At 37.4% G+C, this 18,146-nt stretch overlaps 3 protein-coding genes across 6 annotated transcripts in view; 2 read left to right on the top strand and 1 right to left on the bottom strand.

Annotated features, from left to right (window-relative positions):
- LOC145228806 (uncharacterized) overlaps positions 1 to 1,172 on the top strand; it is a 29,686-nt gene extending 28,514 nt beyond the window's left edge. For all 4 annotated transcript variants that reach the window (XM_080093993.1, XM_080093990.1, XM_080093992.1 and 1 more), the window contains one exon: positions 654 to 1,172. In XM_080093993.1, coding sequence (XP_079950119.1) covers positions 654 to 808 — 155 coding nt within the window. In that variant the 3' untranslated portion in view covers positions 809 to 1,172. The remainder of the gene's footprint in view (positions 1 to 653) is intronic.
- Positions 1,173 to 4,676: 3,504 nt separating this feature from the next.
- Positions 4,677 to 6,353, bottom strand: LOC145229468 (doublesex- and mab-3-related transcription factor A2-like). Its single transcript, XM_080094807.1, has 3 exons — positions 6,103 to 6,353; positions 5,883 to 6,051; positions 4,677 to 5,422 (listed from the first exon to the last, which is right to left on the bottom strand). Exons 1-3 carry the CDS (start codon positions 6,283 to 6,285, stop codon positions 4,752 to 4,754), a joined length of 1,023 nt encoding a protein of 340 aa, XP_079950933.1. The 5' UTR covers positions 6,286 to 6,353; the 3' UTR covers positions 4,677 to 4,751.
- Positions 6,354 to 8,642: 2,289 nt separating this feature from the next.
- LOC145229125 (neuropeptides B/W receptor type 1-like) lies at positions 8,643 to 11,498 on the top strand. The gene is made up of 8 exons (XM_080094407.1): positions 8,643 to 8,857; positions 8,922 to 9,075; positions 9,231 to 9,393; positions 9,564 to 9,767; positions 9,956 to 10,086; positions 10,548 to 10,692; positions 10,774 to 10,970; positions 11,083 to 11,498. Exons 1-8 carry the CDS (start codon positions 8,833 to 8,835, stop codon positions 11,345 to 11,347), a joined length of 1,284 nt encoding a protein of 427 aa, XP_079950533.1. The 5' UTR covers positions 8,643 to 8,832; the 3' UTR covers positions 11,348 to 11,498.
- Positions 11,499 to 18,146: the final 6,648 nt, after the last annotated feature.

Genomic DNA, 18,146 nt, shown 5'->3' with positions numbered 1-18,146 from the left:
TTTCTTTCAGCAATTGTAGCCTGATGCCAAGTCAGGAAAAACACTGTTATCATAAAGCAGGGATAGGGAACCGCGGGCCGCATGCGGCCCGCTTACCTTTTTAATGTGGCCCGCGTCACAATTTTGCCAAAGTACAGTATACAACATAGCATCAAAAACAATAAAATGTTTCGACATTACTGGTAATCTCCCTATTCCACATTAAGATGCCAGACTTATAAAGTTGCCACACTTTCAACCACTTGCTATATTTGTGACGTCACTCGATTGCCTCTCCTTGCAGTAAAAAATCATTTGCGATGTAGTGTTAGTTTTAAATTGATTTAAGAGCTATTAGCGTGGATCCTTATATTGTCATTTAAAATATATCTTTGGAAAAAAGACAGAACGGTATAATAGAGCTAGGGTGTTCCAGAAAGAATGGACAAACTCATTTTCAATGAAACTACTATGTAACTTTTCAATGAAACTACTATGTGTTTGGTCCAGAATGTTGGCATGGTTACCATCTTATACATTACTTAAATTTATTTGTTCTAAAAACCTCTGTGTCTCTTGTATAAACTGCCAATATTCGTATTACTCTAAATTTATGGCATAATTGAACTGTTTAAGTTTTTCTGTTTGTGCATGACAAAATACCATATTTTTAGACAATGGAATTACTGAGAAGGGGGGAAATGAACTACTCAATTTTGTAAGGGACAATGAAGATGTCAAAAAAGTTAGACTGTCACGTGGAAACCGAATAAAACACAAAACTCTCAAAGGCATTCGAAAGATTGTGGCTCAAAGATTGCAGCGATAAAAAAATATTCAGTGGTAGTCTTAAGCTTTTCATCTTTCACCATGATACGTAATATAAGTGCTTTACAAAGTCAGTCTTTTTATTTGCAACCCTTATGTTGCCTATGTTTAGACAAAATGGTAGTTGTACATTTCTACAATGTAAGATTGCAAAAAAGATTTAAGAGTTATCTAATGATGATATTTTCGGGCATATGACATGTAATGCATGTGATTGCTTCGATAAGACTTTACGTTTGTTTTGTATTAAAACATAAAATGTTATCACTAGCTTTTTTGCTTTGACCCAATCTTTTTGCATTAGTTCTTAGACTTGCAGAGTGTTATTGTTTGTACTAACAAAATAAAAGAGAAGTAAAGTTCTGTGACGGATATATTGTTGTTATGACTACTTTGTTGATAGACTGGCTCTGAATGTTTACCATTAGATTACTAAACACCAGTGATGGGGATACTTGACTCGAGTCTCAGCTGTGAAAAGACTCGAGTTGACTTGGACTCGTCTTAGTAGAAACCCGACTCGGACTCGTTATTTCACCAACAAAACGTAAATTTCTCTTAATGGATAACCTGTTCAGTTGACTTCAACCAAACAACAACAGCATTTTACTGTGCGATGCGAAGTTTTTTTATTTTTTTTCCTCATTTTAACGTAACGAAGTCGATGCTAAAGCACAAACTTTCTTACGCTGACATTAAGCTTTGCACTTAATGCTTGGTTTAAGGTACGCGAACGCAGCACATGTCAAGGCCAAGTATTCGCTTTTAGGCGCTTATATTACTGTACAAACACTCTAAAATGCAGTAAAAATATTTTGGGTTTTCGAAAACTTCTTTGAACAGATTGACGTTCTTGTCCACTCTGTTTAATGAGTGTCAATTAACGTGTTTCATTAAAGTTGACCTAACTCAAAGAAAGGGACGTTGATGGTATTTGTTCACTGTAATGAAGTGGGGTCCTTGCATTGACGCGAACCGCTAAAGATTTGACTTGAGACTCGAACCTCATTTGACTCGACTTGAGACTCGAACCCGATTTGACTTGGGACTCGAACCCATACTGACTTGAATTGACTTGAGGATCGACTAAAAGGACTCGTTACCCAACCCTGCTAAACACTACCGGCCCTTACTTCACATTAAGACGACTCCTCTATAAAAATGATGGTCACAAATGTTGATATTTGCAAGAAGGGAAACTAAAAATCATAATTTCTGGATAATCAAATCAGATTCGGACAAACAGCTTTCTTTTGGAAAGTTTGGTGCAGAAAATTGAAAAACGACGTCGACATACAATTTAAGGCGTAAGTCGCAGTTAAGTTTTCTTTGTAGAGGGAAAGTTTTTGCCCTTGTGATGGATCAATCATCATCATCAAAACGTCAAAAGATTCATTGTTATAGACTATGTTTATTTAAAGCTATATCTAACGATTCTGTTGCTGTTGTATTTGTGGAAACATCTGGTAGAGAAGCACGAACAACAGGATGTTAATTCCCAAACCTATCACTCACGTGACCTGACATTGTTGACGCTCCATTACAAATTCAATCCTGTGTTCTTTGCGAACATATGAGAAGTACCGATCAATAATTTTAACGACTATTTGGTTTTAAGCGAAGTTATTGCGTTTAAACTGCGGTCACCTTGGATCACCGCGCATATGCGTTTCAACTGGGAGTTGCCGGCGTTCCTTAAAAACGTGTTATTTTGTTAACCAATTCCAAAAACAACATTTTTTCCTTCTTAGCTGAACAGTGTGGTTCCTAAAGAAGAACAAGATGAAATGCTATTTTCTATGTAGGCCTACACTTTCCTCAAAACGCGAAAAGAACACATTTCACGATCTAAATGAGGGAATGTTTAAGATTGACATCGCAATTAAAAATTTGAATATTTACATATTGGGTATATAGTTACTGATCCCATTTCAGATAAATTTTGCCGATCAACCACTTTCTGCATAACTAACATCGGAAAATAATGGAAGATCACTGAAGACCCGCCGACACAACACGACCGGGATGTTGCCAACAGCGATGCAAAGTAAGTCTGTGCTTGTCGATCACACAACCACACAAGGCCACGTCATAGATTTTTGATACTGCGCCTGTGGTAGTTCGGAAATCGGACTATAAGTTAGAAAGAGACTGTTTCTCGAGTCGAGGCATGGCACATTTAGAAATTGTGCGAGTTGCTTATAGACTTTTGATTAGAATTCCTGGTATTTCTCATCTGTACATCTGTCCTGTCGTTGTTTGCTTTTTTCCCCTATTTCGTTTTGTTCAGTACGTTAGCAATAGCATGATCCCTTAAACTCTGGCATGATGCAAATTACAAGAAAAATTTTATTGTGACGTTACCATAATGCAAAATAACGAGTGTCGAAAATCCCAACACAAGGCACACACTTCCCGCAGTATTTTCCTTGCTTCCTGTTTGTTTATGGATAAGGGGGTTGATCCTTTAAGAGGCCCCAAAAGTACTTGATTTGATAGTCCCATATAATTGTTGCCATGTTGCAATACTTTTCATAGAAGACGACCCAGTTTAAACAAAAATACGGTACAGGCGGTATATTTATTGCGTAACAAAATGTTTGTGTGGTTCCACCTTGATATCTTATTTATGGTTAATCCGGCCCTGGATCAAAGCGTTGTAAACCATTTGACCAATTGTTTGTCGAAACCCTTTGCTTAATGTTGACGTTAAAAAAGGCTGTTTTGATGACTTAACATCATTACACCGGGTATTACGGTCCATCGCAGCACACTGTTATCCTTATAAGGAGAGCTTATATCTCAGCAAAATGAAATCTTATGACAGTGGTTCCCAACCTTTTTTGTTACATTCCTCCCTTCGCCCATTTTCGAACTATTCATTCCTCCCCATAAGAAGAAAAACAAATATAACAGTAAAAATTAAAGCATTTTGAAATAGACCTTATAATTAGGGATGTCCATTCAGAATCCTTTACCAAATGTGAACCGGGTCCAAATTATAATAATACATAATAATGTACATACAAAAATATTCTGTAACATTTTCAATGTAATTTTTTTGCAGTTTTTATGAAATTCCTCCCCTGAACTCATAAAATTCCTCCCTAGGGAGGAATTCCTCCCCGGTTGGGAACCACTGTCTTAAGATAACAAAAGTAAATATTTCCATTTACAGATTTTAAAGTCCATATTGTGAACGTAATATGCCACAGCATCTCGTAGTAAAAGCACACGTGCAACCATTTGAAATCTGTAAAAATATGTTACAAAAATTAAATTATCCTTCAAACAAGGAAAAGAAAAATAATATTATCCGCTTGGTTTTGGCATACTAACTGTATTAGTGAAACAGGCCATCTCTTGTCTTACATTTACTGGTAAGGAACAAATTTTCTAACATAATTTTATTGTACTTTTGCTCTTGGTAATTCGTTTGATGTAACTTTAACACATAACGTTAGTCTATCTACGTGTTCATTGAATTGAATTTTGACAAACAAAATCAATTCTAAAGAATAGTTTGCTCTGCGCGCTGTTCAATGCGTCCATTGTTTGGCCAGTGAGATCAAAGATCACAACGACAAATTATCTCCCCAGTGGGCCCCAAAGGCTCAATGGAGACAACTTGGTTAAATATTTGTTTTCAAACTAAAAAGTGAATCAATAAAAAGAGCACCTGCAGAATCGTTACACAGAAAAGATATGCTGTACCACGTGATTACGATCAATCACATAATGTGCAAACTGGTGGAATATTAAATCAACAATCATTAACAATAGATTTGTGTGCTCTAGCGATAAAACTAAACAAACGATTTTGTCTGCGTTTTTCATTAGCAGAAATAAGTTATATTTGAAAGTATGTACATTATTGTTTATTAACACACTATAAAAAAAAACAATCTGTGCGACTCTCTACAAAACACAACGTTGCGTAAAACTTATTGGGGCTTTGAGTTAGGAATTGACGTGTCAATGGGAAAAAACATAGAAGAATTGGCTGGAACGTATGGATGTATTGGCACTCGATGCGTTGAAAGCACGTTACAGCCTCTGTCACCTGAGATGCTTGAAAATGCATTAAACAACGGCAATGGGCCATTTAAATTGCACTCTATTGGGTAGTTATTTCCTAGTACTGTTGAATTGGTTAGTGCAGCGGTCATTATTGAAATAGGAAACTTTGGATTTTTATAATGAGAAAAAGGTGGAGTAAATGCCGAGTTGTATGACTGCAAAACGCTTTCCACGTATTTTGTCCTGCTATCCTCCTGGTGCGGATGAATATTTGGTTTTTGATCTGCTCGGGAACCTTCTACCCCTTGATTGTCTTTGTTGATCTCTCCTGTCGCATTTGTGCCAACTTCGTTTTCTTTTTTAGAAAGCTCTGAATCATTTGCTGACAAAAAGTGCTCTATGGCTTTAACTACATCTCCGTTACAGCCCTGCAGCACCAATTCAAGCACAGATTGTTTTTGAAGAGGAAACAGTCTCAGTAAAATTTCCATATGACTAAGCTTTCCAGGACGAAAAGTTGATGCAATCGAACGAGCAATACTAATGTTCGATGACATAGAATCAGTTGATTCAGGATTTGTAGATTCTTGAAGTTCTAATCAAGCAAGTAAAGGGCGTTGTTACCATGACCAGAGGTCAACAAACTATCCAGCATGATTAGCCTAAATAAAACTATTTAAAAAGCCCATTCATTTCTGCTCTCAATGTTAAGCCAAAAGTTTTAAATGTGATTTTATGCGTAAATATACACTTTCTTTCCCCTACCACTCCACAAAATGTCTAGCCAATCATTTGTGGGGGTTTGATAATATCATGGCAAGGTTTTTTTTAGTAAAATTATATTTAAAACTTTTGGTAACATTACAACTCAGTTAAAGGTATTATTTTACAGGCTACACTTCAATAAGGCCTTTAAAAAACAACGCCTGATTTGACGCTTACCTGACTGTATTTAGTTGCATCTTCACATGCAATATTTGCCATGGCAACTTTTCCGTTGGTTAAAAAGAGGAAAATTATAGTGGACATTACAATACAATTAAAAAATCTGTTACCTGTTGACTTGTCACTTGATTTTGGATTATTGCTTAATTTTTCATCATTTTCGGAAAACACCGGTCCCGGAGGCAAATAACGTAGAGGTAGGCTCACTGAAGTTCCACTTATAGCTCTGAGGCCTAGTGCAATGGCATCCTCGGCAGCTTGTTGTCGTTTTAATGCAACCTTGAACAGCAAGGTCGTAGGTTTTAAAGGGCATAAAAAAAATGTTCATACCTGGGCAGCCATCACTTTTTGTCGTTCTGCAATTAAATTGCATTTCGCACATCCGCAGTCTCGGTATGGACAATTTCTTTTGTGTCCTTTCAACCATGATATCATTCCGTGATTTCGACAACGAGCACATTTGGGCTTTCTGGTACCCTTTTCGGTAGTTGGATAAGCAATGATCCCATTCATTTTTCACAGATATATTGTGCTGAAACGTCTACTTACACGTAAGTTATAAAATAGTCTGATCAAAAACCGCAAACTGAAACGAAAGCACCAAAACATTTTTCACACAAATAGTCACCCAAAAAGGCTTTTTTTGCTCTGTTTGGCGTGTTTGACTAACGTTCTTTTTTACCCACCCGTAAATCCTGTTACCAAACACGTTCCCTTTTTCGAATTGCGTCGAGACCACTTTTGCAGTCCCCAAACAAACCACTTTAAACCAAAACCAATTGAGTTAAACCACCAAAGTTTACCAAACAAACAAACTAGTTTCCAAAATACGTTGACATCTCTTGCCTTGCAAATTGAAATCTAATTTTACAGACTAAAACATGACGATTGAAGTACCAAAAGAAAGTTGGATAATAGGTTGGCATTGTCTTATTGCTCTCTTTGTTGATGGCTTTTATCTTCCAAAAGTGTGACAACAGAGTTGGCCATAGAAAGAGTGTAGCCACAATAAAATGACACACGATAGGCGGAATAACGTCGAACTGATACGATTTAATTGTATCAAAAGGCCTTTCATCACCTTACTTCGGTTACATGAACTGAAAAAGCAACAGTTGCCAACATCTAATCGTTTTCCTTGCTGTTGGTTACATTTTGTAACTAACTTTTTTGACGAGGCGTTTTTAAAGTTACAATTGAAATCGGACACAATTGAAAAAAAGGCAATTAAAAACTGCGTCAATAATAACAGAAAATGTATTTTGAGCTGAAATCAGGAACGTAAACCACACCCACTGGGAGCAATTACATTCACGCCAAAGTTTTAACGGACACCATCATGTCAAAAGATAACTGGCGGTGGGCACGTTTTTTTGCAGAGTGCGCTGAATCAATATGCAGCTTTTAAGCTTTTTAGAACAGTGATTTCAACCTTTTTGTTGCGTCACATTAGTAAATTACATTTTTTAGCGGCGCAGGTTTGAAACAAAAATATGTCCATTGATGTTAGTTGGTAGCTTCAATGTGGTGATGTTAGTTGGCAGTTTCAATGTCGGATATCAAACCAGAGTTGTAAACGGGCCTGTAACTGGAGCCCGAACCCGAAAGTATAATGCCAGAACCCGGCCCGAACCTGAATCGTTTTTGGAAAGCCCGTTTAGGCCCGAGAGTTTGATTAAAGCCTCAGAAAAGACTAAGACAACCAACACAATAGACAATTGGCATTAAACAAAGCGTTTTAGGGCTATTTGAAATAAGGCCAGATCCAGTGACTGGCTATTTAGCTAGTTAAGTTTATTTTAAAAAATACTAGCACAGAGTGTAAAGTTAGGCCCGAATCAAGCCCGTTTTTTTAAGAAATCCAAGACCGAATCCGTCCTGAACCCGACCCGAACCCAAACCCGAAACCGACCCGAAAAGCCCGGCCAGACGTACAACTCTGTATCAAACTGTCTCTAGTAAAAAGTAAAAAAAATGTGATGAAGCTTCGTCATACATATCCGCTTGTCGCAATTGACAATTATTCCTGTCACGCTTGGAAATATATTATCACACAAAAAAACAAAGCAGTGGTTGCAATTTTTATTTGTGAATATTTCATTCTGTACTGGGTGCCATTTTTTGTCGTAAAGCATATTTTAAAATGACGTTACAACTGGCCTATTTAATTTTATTCACTGAGTACATTTTCTTTTTTGTTTATTTTTTACCTGTTAATTACCTTTTTTGTTTAACTCTCGGTGCCAAATTTGTATGTTTTTAGTTTGGACCAATGTCATTACTTTCCGGGTACTCATCGAAAAAGAAGACCAACTTTCACATTTAATCTGTTAATGTGTATTAAAAGTTTGTTGACTTCATGACTATTTTATTCTGTTGTTATAATAGGAAGGTTGTAAATGGTAAATACATATCTAAGATGTAGCCTACTTTACTTTTTGTCTGTCTTTGTAACATGATAAAATTTTACATCGTTTTGGAGATTGGATTGCCCTAGTTTACAGACACAATGACGGTCGTGATTTTTTAAATCTCCAATACTACATTGGTTTCTACGAAATTTAGTTACAACGATCTTTTCCTTCCTTAAGAGGAAGATTCGGATTTATTTACGTTTTGATAAAAAAGCGTTTGCAATGACTTTTTTTCCGTTTTCTGATGGAAGCAGCTTCGTGACGTCTGGTTTTCGCAAACGGATATGACGTATTCTTCTAAACCATATATGGCAAAGACAGTTGCGCGTCAGAGACCGGAAATCTCTGTTCGTGATGGAATGACATGCAAGTGATTCAAAATTCGGACACGATTTACGCACCATGATTTCTGAAATGTGTAAATTTTCAAACGAAATTATATTTGATACAACTCGTTGTAGTGGGCAGCAGCAAAAAAAATCTGTGCACGAGATAGATTGAAAGCTTTATTAAGAGTTCTTTACTTTAAACATGCAGGATAATTATGAATAGCATCTAATTGCACACAAATCTGAATTACAAATAAAAATATAGTGTAAGTTATAAATTATATTTTTAGTCTAACAGGTGATTTAAACTGAACGACATGGACAATTACTTCTTAGCAAAACGTAAGCCGCATTTTTGTTTGTTTGTTGTAAGACACCTATTAAAATTGCATTTTATGAACAACAGATGAAACGAGAGGATCTTGCAACTTCGAAAACCAACCACAACGAGCATTTGCAGCCGTCATTTTTGCTTTGGTTGTCATTGGTTTATTTGGAAACGCACTAATAATGTTTATCATATTGGCACTGAAGGAGTACAAAAAATCCGTGGCTAATTGGTAATTTAATTCAATTTTGTGAATAAAAAAATCAAATACTTTGTTATCTGAAAATAAAATGCTTATTATTGGAAGTGATATTTGCAAAACTTAAAATTATTAGACATTAACATATTTTAATGCGCTTGTGATCAATTTATGTTTTTATGTGCCAGGTATATCCTGCAACTGGCTTTGGCTGATACTCTTTTTCTGATTACTTTGCCTTTTACGGCTGCAAACGAACTGATCGGACAATGGAAATTTGGCTTGGAATTTTGTAAAATAAAAGAGGCTGTTCTTTTTATCAATTATTATGCAAGTATTTATTTCCTTACGGTAAGTTTAGAGTAATTACAAAGTTACAAACCTATGGCGTCCTGTCACAATAATGTGCAAAAGTTTAGTTGTGCAGAACAAAGCGTTTTTGTAAACATTTCAGGTTGAATTTTAATGAAAGCTGGCCGCCAATGAACAGTGTGATTTTATTCTTTTTGTTTAAATTACAGGTTATGAGTTTTGATCGATATTTGGCAGTGACAAAGGCTTTCGCCTCGAATAAAATGGTGTCAGCGTTGCGGACGCCAATGGCTTCTTTCGTCATTAGCTCCTGCGGTTGGGCAATCAGTATACTTTCCTGCACACCGCTGTTCATGTACAGCAAAATATCATTATGTAATGAATGCGTTCACGATTTCCCATCACGGATTTCGGTAAGTTGGTCCCAAATTTTTCCACACAAAAATAAGGTTGCATAATTTTTTTTTGCAAGCTAAAAAGTAGTAAAAAACAGTTGATGCGAATAATTGCGCAATTTCAAAAACAAGGGCTATCAAACCAGTTTTACACACACATATCTTGGTTTTAATAGTTACATAAACAAAAACGTACTTGCACGCAGCATTTAGACGAAGGATTGCCCAATAACTCCTTCTGGATTGACTACCTAAATACAGATGATGAGACGATCCAAAAACATGTGTTTGACTACCTAAATTCCAACACAACATACGTGAAAAACCCCATATGCAAGTAAGTGATTTGTTTATGCAACAAATCTTCCAGTAGTTGTTTTGGGCGATAACAAATTATTTTTTTATTTGATTTGATCGCAATCGGTGTAAATTTAGTTAATTTTTTTTCTAAATGAGTGCATAAAATCGTACAGTCACACTACAGTGTTTTTTTTAAGGTGTTTTGGGGGACCGAAACGGTAAAAAAACCTGGTCACACAAAAGTTAAACTTAAAAATCCACTTGAGAATTACCGATAATTACGTACATACAAAACGTTGATAAATTAAAACGCTTTTTGATTTTATTAGTATTTAAATGTGTTTCTAACCAAGTGTGAAAGCGCTTGTTGGTCGACTTGTTTTCTAATTGCCATCGAGTGGACGTTTATTTTGCCAGACAACGCATTTTGTTTCGTTTTCAAATACTTCCTGGACAATTTTTCTGGCGCAAAGCTTACAGCGATATTTATGTTTGCAGATATCCCGACACGTACCTGACGGAATGGCTATACACAAATTTTGTTGTAGCATTCTGTTTGCCTTTAGTTCTAATTTGCTCTTTTTATGGGATGATTTTATGTGCAATTATTAACACGAGATCGGTTGGAAATCCTGACTCACAGGTAAGTTCATTCTCCTACGCCGCTAGTATCTTAGACAAGTGACAATGGCTTGTTTTATATTACCCGATACTTTGTTTGCAGCAATCTTATCGCAGAAGAGTTACACTTATTGTACTGGCGCTTATCGCATTGTTTATCATAAGTTGGTTGCCCTGGTATACCATACAATTGGCAAAAGTTCATGGACTTGCGATCTCTCCTAGTCACTGCACCAACCTGACAATTGCAGCAAGGCTGATGGCTTACCTAAATAGCGCACTCAATCCTTACTTTTACAGGTTTGCTGTTATGCTTTACAGTTGTTTGTAGGTCCAGTTTACAAAGTGATGTTTGTAAAGGCTACACAACAAATTTATAGTTACACTCTTTCACATATTAATCGTTTTTTAGTTTCATGGGCACACGATTTCGTGAACGAATCTCAAGAGCAAGTTCCCGTCTACGAACGCATCGCACAACTTCACGTTCCAAAATTGGATCTCGTGACCAAGGCCCACGAAAACACAGTGTAAACCAAACAGCAAATCGCTCGCAGCGTATGCGTGCTATTCCTATGGTCGATCATGGCACAAAGGATGTTACCAACAAACCAAGTAACGATCTCGAGGAAGCAAAGTGCAGCACTGCTCAACGTACGGAGCGAACAGTTCTATAAACATCAGAAACATCCGGGACCTGATGGACCTATTCTTATACAGCTCGGGTAATCTGATTTTTGTGTTTTCTTAACTTACGTGCACGCTGTATTTTTGGAGCCGTTGAAAAGCCTATAGTTGTCGAAAATAAATCAACACGGGTCGGATTCATTCGTTGTCCTTATGCGATTTGATAGGAAGAACAAAACTCACTGTTCCGATTGAACAATATACGTTTTCCTTTATTCGTTGAAATGTTTATAAGGGAGGCAGTTTGTACATTAAACGCCACGTTTTTGTAAGCTGCCTCTGTTGCTAGGTTTTGCAGTTAAACTGAGTGAATATAAGCCTAATTTACTTCTGTTTATCGTTTATAATAAAATGATGTTACTATAAAAGCAAGGGTGCAGCTGTCAGTGGTAGTAGGCTACGTCTATCCGCTGGCTAGGTCACTCGACAGTAGGGTTAGTTCGGATATCAATAATTTTTCATATCCGGATAACGGATATTTGTATTTTTGCTATCCGGTCAACCGGATAACTGCGTGACAAACCTCCTTTCTAAATTTGCTTGATAAGTCTATTACAAAGTTATCTTATAAGGAAAAGTTTATTTTTAAACGTTTGCGATGTCCTGCACAAAACAATTTTACACGTTACTGTTGCAGTGCGTTTCTAATAAAGCACAACGCATCGATTGTAGAGTCGTTTAAACGGGAACGGAGTTTTGTAGCAAAGAGTCCACATGCACTAAATGCCCTTTCAGCTTCTACAGATGTGGGCTGAATAGTAAGAAGGGCTTCATATAAAGCTTGAAGATTAGCTGGCCTTTTTCTTGAAGCTTCAAAAACTTCACATTCTTTTTGGACTGTTAATCTGTTGATATTTACGATATTTGAAGGCCGAGTTGCAGGGAGGCATGCTGACCTGATTGCTCTATCAAGTTCCTCTTTTAGAGACCTCCCCGATGTTTCCTCAGGCACAGTAGTAGAAGCCATTGATTCCAACTGGTCGCCATCAACAATTTCTGCGGCAGTTTCCGTTGCTCCAACTCCCAGCAACCTTTGCATCAGGGTTGCCGCAAGAGTGATCACGTTTTTTCTGTTTCCGTATTCGCCGAACGTGTCAAGTTTGCTCTCCACGAGGTAGTTGGAATCAAACAAGTATTCAATCAAATGAACAAGACCTGTGTTTCTTCTTTCTTTGATTCTTACTTCAATGCAGGACTTTAGAGATTCTGAGTATGCAGAGTCGGAATTAGAGAGAGTTTTAAGTACAAAGTCGTGAATCCGCTCGGCTGTCAGTAATGTAGCGTCCCTCCTGCAAAGTCCATCCACCGCGTACTTGACAGGTTCAAGAACAACTACCAAATGGCGTAGAATGGTAATTTCCAGATCCGAAATAATAACTGAAGATCCCATCTCAACAAGAGCCATTCTGACACATTTTTCAACCTTTACAAACTTTTTAATCATTTCTAAAAGACTGTTCCATCTGGTCTTCGAATCTAGAATTAACTTCATCTCCGTTTTAAGTTGCGCTTGAATATGCTTTTGCAGGATTTCGTTCTTTAATGGACTTCTACGGAACATTGTAACTACCTTCCTAACCTTCCCTACCACTTCAGCAACAAACCGCTGAAGATTTAAACCATTTTCCTGGGCCTCCACAAGATCAACGGTATCTTCATTACTTTCGTCAATCTCATCTGAAGAAGATTCCGAATCCGATCTATTGCGATTGTGTTCTCCTTCTTCTGCTGTATCACAGAAATTATGTTTTGCACATAAAAAATCAACTACTGCTAGATGATAACCATGCGCAAAACATAACTGATGCATGCAAGGAATCATTCTTCCAAAACTCTTCATTACACTAGCTCCATCTGTCGTAGCTGCAACAATATCTTTCATTTTTAGACCAAACTCATCTAATCTTTCCATTACCAATTCTTGCACTTTTTTAGCTGGCAAGCGGCCTTTTTTTCTTGCCATTTCCAAATTAATGTGGCCAGAATCGTAGTGCAAGTTTAAATTCATGTATCTTCTGCTTCTTGTGCTTGTGTACTCATCAAGTGTATGAGAAAACAATTTTCCCGTCAGTTTTTCCATTTCGATCTGCTTACGTTTTTCGCTTTTGAGTATTTGGTAAAATCTCATCACAAGATTTCTGACACTTTGTGCTGTCTGTGGCAGGTTGTATCCTCTTGCAAAAAATGCCTGCCTCATTTGCTTACTGGTAGCAATTGTGTTGAAAGAAATTCTGTCAATAGCTGCCAGCTCTGCAACAACTTTCTCTAGCGTATCTTTGGTTGGTTTAAAAAAATGGTCAATCATGCTGGTTCCCGAAGAATTACCGGCTGTTTCCGTTAAATAATTCAGTTGTGTTTTAATCTTTTTTGCATTTACTTTAATCTTATGTTTTAACTGCAAGTGATTCCTCATAGCTCCTGTCGATCCACCTTTACAGGAAACAGTATTTTCACATGTTTTGCACTTAGCCCTCTCGCCATTCCCTGATCTAAGAAAGTAGCTCCATACAGGGTTTTCGCTTTTTAAACGCTTGAATTCCATTTTAATTTCCCCCTTGACTCAATCACTTGCACAGAATACACTGTCTAGTTCAGTGGTTCTCAACCGCCGGTCCGCGTCAACTTTCCTGCCGGTCCGCCAAATATATTACAATTTTATATCTCAATTGCAAAATGCAAGATGTTGAAGGTAGAGAATTCGTGTGGAAGTCAACGCTCTACTTCGCCTTGCAGAAACTTCATTGAAACCGCGTGATATCAAACGGACAGCAGCAATTTTGAATTGCATATTTTTGTAGTGATTACATTTTGGGTTGAAGTCCACCGGTCCGCAAAATTTGTTTTGAAAGTTTACCGGTCCGCAAACTTAAAAGGTTGAGAACCACTGGTCTAGTTCACATCTTACAATACATGAATCTCCAGTGATAACTTCAATAAGCTTTGTTTTATCTTGTGACGTAATAATACTTCAATTGATTCGTTGATTTTATCAATAGTAGAGAAAAGGCAATATAAAGACGCGCTGTAAACACTTACAATTAGATAAACAGGACGTTGTTAGCGTTTTTTATAACTGCAAACAGACTTTTGCTTTGCAAAAATGCTTAAAAACGGATAAAATGCTTGCACAGCACTATCTCTTGTTAACCGGTTAACCGACAAAAAAATATCCGGATATCGGATAACAAAAAAACCTTCGGTTAATCGGTTAACCGGTTATCCGATATCCGGATAATTCAACCCTACTCGACAGTTGGTGTGTTCTGGATGTAAATTCTAACCGACTATAATCCAACTGTTGTAAGAAAGCATATGCAATGATTGTCCTGTCTATTGGCCATCATCCGCACGGTTAACAGAAAGCTCAAGAGTTGTTGTTTTATCGGTACAGACAACCGATCTTATTGGCACGTGAGTGGAGAATTTGGCATCATTGTTGAATATAATAAAGCGGTTGCCGTTTGCGATACAAAGTCAATAACGAAAACAGGCAACCGGCATTAAAACGGGTGGAAAAAAGCCTCATCGCGTCTGACACCTTGTTTTAGTCCTCGGAAGGATCAAGAAACGCATAAGAAACGCAACAAATGTCCTCCGACGAAGATAGGAGCATCGACGAATGCAACATCGGTTGCCCCGACAACGGGCGAAAGTCCCAATCGAGAACACCCCAAACGTCGGATCGATGTCATTTTGTGCACATTGTTTGACGGGGGGTATGTTGCAGCAAGAATTGACGGCCACGCTTTTGTGAGCTGCCTTTGTTGCCAAGTTTTTCAGTTAAAATTAGTGTGTAACATCGTAAATCACTCAACCGTAACCTACGTCACATCTTATGTGATGTGATTGCACCACAATGCCAGAATCCCCTATGACGTAACAATACCATTGTAGTTTATTTCTTTATGCTCGGCTTTTGGCCATTTAGTATTGAGTTTAGTTTGAACCACGTGTAGTTCGTTAATTGCTGACTTGGATTTGCAGCCGTTATAGATAAAGTAATGAAAGTGACTAAATATAATTTGTTTGTCATTAATAGATGGTAGTGCTTTATAAACTTAAAAACTCTGACGATAAGGAATAATGTTGCTTTTGCAAGGTAAGCTTGATTTGCATTTCAGTTGCCCGACTTGCCGTACATTTCAATTATCGTTTTTTATGTGTGTAGAATGCTTTCTGACGATTTCAAGATATTTGTATCTTTGATAGGCTATCCTGGTCCAAAACTCTGGTAAGCTTTATTTCTGCCGGCATAAAATTAATTTCTGTTTCCCATTTTTGGGTGAATGTTCTCTTTGCAGAAAACCGTGTCTACCGTGAACGTGACGTGATTACCGTGTCGTATTGAAAGTGATCTTGTTGAACGTGTTCACGTGTAGAATAAAAATCACGCGTTTCCAGAAATTGGACTTCTCTAGTGTGACGCCAGCGCGGCACCAGGCGCGCAAATTCCTGACGTTACATATTGATTGCTTAAACCATAGTTTTGTGTTTTTGTTTAAAGTGAAACTAGAACAATGTCTTAGCAAAATACTGTATTGCCAATTTGTATAGCCTATTCTGTTACACAAACTGTATATATTTACTGCCGTAAGTGTATACCTTTACAAAGTATACACTTACAGCAGTGGTGGGATTCAATTTTTTTTGTCAGCCGGTTTTATCACAAAAGTCATATTTGTCAGCCGGTTGTGTTGCAAAAAGTCTATTGACAGCAGTGGCGTAGACAGACAAAAATTTTGGAAGGGGCCAAATAGTTTGCTGTCTAATTTTAATACAACTTTCTGCTGATGCTCGGCGTAAGGCTTGCTTTTACCTAACACATGACTTGCCAAAGTTTGATTCGACGGGACAGCCAAACGCTTTATTGATTTATTCCATGTCTACATAAATATAAAAAGCATGGATTTTAGCTTACAACTTGGTGACAACAGTCATTTTTGTTAATTTATATATTCTTTGATAGTTGAAAGACGAAACCACAATGATGAGGGACAAAATTACACTAAAATAAAGTTTCTCAGTATACAATTTTGAAAATTTGGGAGGGGCCATGGCCCCTTTGGCCCCTTCCTGGCTACGCCACTGATTGACAGTAACCAGTAATGCTATAGTTCGCTGATCTCATAACACCGGCGCTACCTGGCTGAATCCCACCACTGACTTACAGTCTTAACTAAGCCCCAAAATATGCATGCAAAAACTGAGGTAGCTGCGTAAATCGCGAAGGCCATGTTGCAATTGTCCGCCAAAAACCCTGCTAAATTATGGGGTGTAAAACGTGAAAACTTGGGGGTAAAATTGGTTGGTTCAAATCTAATTTCATTTCTAAAACGCTCTATTTTAATTTTTTTAAACCGAAAAAATCTAGTAGTCCAAGTCTGCTCTAAACCCCACCGACAATCATTTCGTCTTTGTAGGAAACGATGCTTATTAGTGGTTAAATAAGTAAATAACTCGTTGACATACGGAAACGCATTTCAACCAAAAAGCTTCACGCCGGCCGGATCCGACCTTGTTTGGAATAGAGTTAAACTTTAAGCACGAAAATTGTAGTGCAATGAGCGAACCCGCTCCTAGTAGCTACAATTAATTGTAATAACCGCGTCTATACCATGAAAGGTAAAGTTGTAATGGTTGGCGACCCCTGGCCTATGGGTTACCAGACGTCCGAAATTTTTGCGGAAATGTACGGAATTGTTGCGTAAAGTGTCTTGTAGCGTAGCCTATAGCAGTGGTCTTCAACCCTTTTTAAAAGCGACCCCAATTTAAGAGAAAATGAAATCAGCATTTACATGCGACCCCATTTTTTTCGATGGGAAGAAAAATGTTTTAAGTAATGCCGAAACTGAAGTTACTTTCATGTAAATATGCCAGCTTATTTATCAAGTAGACTTTAAATATTAGCATTCAGCGTGCATTATTACGCTTAAATGTTAGAACCCAAAAGATTCATTTAATTTGACCAATCTAATTTGCGTTAAAGCCCACCAGTTTGTAGAAATCAGTAAATTTATGTATTTTTCCCTGTAACACTGTATTGTTTAGGACAGTGTTTCGCGACCCAAAGTTGGGTCGCCTGTTTTTGTGGCAATAAAAGCATCTAATTTTTGACTTCGTTTCGTAGCGTTATTTTATTATTTCCCAAGGCTATAAATTGTTGCCCAAAGATAATTTCATGACTATTTGGCGTGGTAGTGGTTAATTCTGATTGTGACGTCACAATGTTTGTGTGATATCACTGTTAAGCGTTGTCTGGCTGATAATGCTTTGAACCAGCTCTAAGTTGGTTAAAAATGAACGAATATAATTGTTTGATTTTTCAAATTGGCGCAGTAATTTTCAAAAAGCTTTCCTGATTTACAAACAAAAATCAACCCAAAATAGTAAGAATGTATGTTTATGGGTCGCGAGAATCCACAAAACCAAATTTTGGGAAGTATTTGGATCGCGACAAAAAAAGGTTGGGAACCACTGGTTTAGGACACAATGTGTCATTCATGGGGCTCTATCGCGTAACAATGGGTTGGACAACTTGTGTTTTATATAAATTATTGCATGACAATGATTACATTGTGACTCGTGGTACCAAGTTGTACTGCAAATGTTGCGAACTAGAACGAAAACGTATCATATTTTTAACAAATTTAAACGCCAATAAATTGAATTTATGGCGACCCCACTTGGGGTCGCGACCCAGAGGTTGAAGACCACTGGCCTATAGTAGTTCTTACAATTGTTTCCTGAGGGACTCCCAAGGTTTACGTTTAACTGTTGTCGACGAAGAAG

Source organism: Phallusia mammillata, chromosome 5 (assembly GCF_965637545.1).
Source record: "Phallusia mammillata chromosome 5, kaPhaMamm4.hap1.1, whole genome shotgun sequence".
Lineage (NCBI taxonomy): Eukaryota > Metazoa > Chordata > Ascidiacea > Phlebobranchia > Ascidiidae > Phallusia > Phallusia mammillata.
The sequence above is the reverse complement of the archived record's forward strand: the minus strand, read 5'-3'. Positions and strand labels throughout refer to the sequence as shown.